At 41.9% G+C, this 4,317-nt stretch overlaps 1 protein-coding gene across 2 annotated transcripts in view; it reads right to left on the bottom strand.

Moving 5' to 3' along the window:
- Positions 1-4,317, bottom strand: part of PRRT2 (proline rich transmembrane protein 2) — a 25,429-nt gene that overhangs the window by 15,269 nt on the left and 5,843 nt on the right. Inside the window, exon 1 of one of the 2 annotated variants that reach the window (XM_018559151.1) lies at positions 1,658-2,187. The exons of the other annotated variant lie outside the window; for it this stretch is intronic. Coding sequence (XP_018414653.1) covers positions 1,658-2,086 — 429 coding nt within the window. The 5' untranslated portion in view covers positions 2,087-2,187. Of the gene's footprint in view, positions 1-1,657; positions 2,188-4,317 lie in introns of those variants that run through there. 2 annotated transcript variants of the gene reach the window in all.

Below are 4,317 nucleotides of genomic sequence, written 5' to 3'. Positions count from 1 at the left end.
AGGTAGAACGCCGGGTCCGTGTTGGGGGGGGGGGTGTTTGAGTTAGGGCATTATTTGGGGGTTAAGTGCGAGTTTCAGGCAGGACAAAGGTTAGGTGTTGGGGGAGTTAATTCTTTAGGGTAGAGATGGAGAAATAGGGCATTATTTAGGGGTTAAGCGCTGAAGTTCACATGAAAACTCCAGTTCGGTGTTGGCGGAGGGTACACCTTCAGGGTATTGTAGGGGGTTTAGAATTAGATTACTTAGGGGTTAAGTGTGTGACGCAGGTTAGGTGTTCAGTGTGTACAGGAGGATTAGGGACACTACAGAAAACTTTTAGATCCTCACTTTTTTGGGGTACGGAAATGCAAAGGACCAAGGGGAGCGCACGTAGGGAGCATCAAGCCGCAGCCATGGTGGTCTAAATAGCTTGAGTCAGGAACGGGTTATTACGGCCCAGCCACTGCAGCTCTGCACTTAATGATAATTACTCTCAAACGCTCCCTTCCTGCAATGCACATAACTGGAAGCCACATTTCACGGCGAGTCTCCCCTTCCCCGGAGCGGCCGGTGCGGACTCATGGAACCTGCAGCAAAGTGTCCAGATTGCAAATAACAACCAGTCACATATCAGTTGTTATTATCCTACAACAGGCCAGACAGTAAAGGATGACATTTGATTGACCAGCAGAAGCAACATCATTATTTTCCTTTTTTTTGGAGTATTGGAAAACATAGGTGTCCCTATATATATTTATATATATAGGGACACCTTTGTAAAGGTTAGAACATGGGTGATTGGCCACCTGATGGCTCTAGTTCCTACAAACCACATCTGGTCTTCTTTGTAGACCAGCTCTGTCGGGGATATAACACTATAGATGCTCAATCCAGTGACTGTGTACTGCTGGTGGACTGCGTACAGAAGACAGTGTCAGTTCCAGATGTGGTTTGTAGGAACTAGAGCCATCAGGTGGCCAATCACCCATGTTCTAACCTTTCCAATGGTTTCATTGTAAGGCAGCCAAAGTATTGTCCTGCAAACACTATGAGAATGCATCAGTAAGGACAATATAATATTATGATGGTGGCAAATGGGGAAAAAGGAGGAGAATTTATCTATGAGCAAGAAAGTGGAGGATTCTAAGAGACTTACAATAAAATATGAAGTTTGAGAAGTCAGTGGTAATTTGAACACGTAAGAGGTCTATGACAAAATGGACGCATGGAAGGCAGATGGCAAATAGACTAGTAGGAGGTCCATGACAAGGCAAGTGAAGGATCTATGACAAAATTGACATTTGGGTGGTTTATAATAAAGTGGACAAGTAGGAGATCTTTGGCAAGGTACACAAGTGCAAGGGTTTATGACAAAATGGTCATTTGGGAGCTCTACATCAAGGTGGACAACTGAGAGGTCTTAGACAAGACAGACAAGTGTAGAATGCCTGACAAAATGGAAACATGGGAAGTAAATGAGTCAAAAGACTAAAAGTTCTTTCAAAAGACAGACTAGTGTAGTGTTTATGACAAATGAACACACGATAGGCTGATGACAAAATGGACAAGGGAGAGGTCTGTTCCAAGACAGAGAAGATGTCCGGTCTACGATGGATGTGAGTTCTATGACAAAGTGGACACATAGGAGGTCTACAACAAAAAAAGGTATTTGACTTACCATTATGGAGTACACAAAGCCAATGATGTTCACTGGCCACATGGGGCAGAAGCACGACAAGATGGCAATAAACAGATAATCCTTTGGCTTTTCCGCTTCTACGGCACTAGCTGTTGCTGTAGACCCTTGTCGACACAGACTTGGCCTGGGAGAATTAGACGCAGCTTGGGCTAGCCGTCCCTCTGAGCCAGTCAGGCTGGGGGCCCGAGGTCCTCCATTGGTAGCAGGCTGGGCCTTGAGGTCATTCAGAGAGGAGGCTTTGCACTGGATGGTCACCGTTGGCTCTGCTTCAGGAGCAGTAGTCTCAGGCACAGGCTCCGGCTCCGGCTCTTCCACCACCACCACGGTGGTGGAGCAGACAGGCTCTGTGGCCTCTGAAGTAGTCTGCCCCTCGGGTGGGGGTCCTGTGTCTGCGGGTGGTGTGGCCATGGGTATGGGCGCCAGCGGAAAGGTTTGGAGAAAAAAGTGGAGAAGGCTGCTGGGTGGTCAGCCCAGACGAGAAATACCAAGAAGGAAAGCAAGAGATGGGTCTGCCATAGGAGAAGAAATAAGGGGATTATAAATGGGACATCTAAGATCAGGCAACAGTTATTAATAAGAACATTGCTGAAATATTCACTTCATTATTTCCAGCTGGCACAAGACGTAATTTCCAGACTCAGACTCAGCTAATCTACATCCCAGAGTTACCAGTACCCCCCATACAACACCCCTGTAAGGCTCCATCTGTCATCACATACTGCACAGATTCATCCTGCAGTGAGTTTATAGATGCTATACAGTCATATAAAATGTCCTTTCCTCACCGTAATACTAATTATTACAAACACAAAACCTCCTCCCCATTGCTAATCCTATTACTCCTTATAACTCCCTCCCATATTGCCTCCATCAGTTTTCCTCAAACAACCCCCACCTCATTACTTCATATAACCCCTCCCCATAGATGCTTGTGTAACTCCTTATAATTCTTACCCATCACTGCCCCTATAACTCCAAATACCTCCTCCCAATAGCTCCTCCTATAACTCTATATAACATCTTCCTATAACTCCTCCCCATCATTCCCCCTATAGCTCAATATAACTTCTCACCATAGCTCCTCCTATAACTCAATATAACCTCTTGTGATAGCTCCTCCTATAACTCCTCCCCATCATTCCCCCTATAACTCTATATAACATCTTTCTATAGCTCCTCCTATAACTCTATATAATCCCTAGTGGTAGCTCCTAAATAGCTCCTCCTATCACTCCATATAACTCCTCCCCTGTGTATTTCCTATTGTTGAGTGCAATTCCATAAATCTGATCCTGTTATTTTATAAAATTCCTTCCCATAATGTATCCTATTTTTTCATATCTTTATTCCCTAAATATAATGTTGTATAACCCCTCCATATAACCTCTTCCACACCTTCATATAATTACTGTTATTCCATAAAACTCCTCCTTGTATTTCATATAACCCCTCCTATTATTCCATATAACCCCTCCTCTTATTCCATATAACCCCCTCCTATTATTCCAAATAACCCCTCCTATTATTCCAAATAACCCCCTCCTATTATTCCTTAAAACCCCTTCTATTATTCCATATAGCTCCTCCTAATATTCCTTATAACCCCTCCTATTATTTCAAATAACCCCCTCCTATTATTCCTTAAAACCCCTCCTATTATTCCTTATAACCCCTCCTATTATTTAAAATAACCCCTCCTATTATTCCTTATAACCCCTCCTATTATTTAAAATAACCCCTCCTATTATTTCGTATAACCCCTCCTATTATTTCAAATATCTGTGTATTTCCTATTGTTGAGTGCAATTCCATAAATCTGATCCTGTTATTTTATAAAATTCCTTCCCATAATGTATCCTATTTTTTCATATCTTTATTCCCTAAATATAATGTTGTATAACCCCTCCATATAACCTCTTCCACACCTTCATATAATTACTGTTATTCCATAAAACTCCTCCTTGTATTTCATATAACCCCTCCTATTATTCCATATAACCCCTCCTCTTATTCCATATAACCCCCTCCTATTATTCCAAATAACCCCTCCTATTATTCCAAATAACCCCTCCTATTATTCCAAATAACCCCCTCCTATTATTCCTTAAAACCCCTTCTATTATTCCATATAGCTCCTCCTAATATTCCTTATAACCCCTCCTATTATTTCAAATAACCCCCTCCTATTATTCCTTAAAACCCCTCCTATTATTCCTTATAACCCCTCCTATTATTTAAAATAACCCCTCCTATTATTCCTTATAACCCCTCCTATTATTTAAAATAACCCCTCCTATTATTTCGTATAACCCCTCCTATTATTTCAAATAACCCCCTCCTATTATTCCTTAAAACCCCTCCTATTATTCCATATAACCCCCTCCTATTATTCCATATAACCCCCTCCTAATATTCCATATAGCTCCTCCTAATATTCCTTATAACCCCTCCTATTATTCCATATAACCCCCTCCTATTATTCCATATAGCTCCTCCTAATATTCCGTATAACCCCTCCTATTATTCCATATAACCCCCTCCTATTATTCCATATAGCTCCTCCTAATATTCCTTATAGCCCCTCCTATTATTCCATATAACCCCCTCCTATTATTCCATATAGCTCCTCCTAATATTCC

This window comes from Nanorana parkeri, unplaced genomic scaffold (genome assembly GCF_000935625.1).
Source record: "Nanorana parkeri isolate BGI_ZX_2015 unplaced genomic scaffold, ASM93562v1 scaffold379, whole genome shotgun sequence".
NCBI lineage: Eukaryota > Metazoa > Chordata > Amphibia > Anura > Dicroglossidae > Nanorana > Nanorana parkeri.
This window is presented reverse-complemented; position numbering and strand designations above follow the sequence as displayed.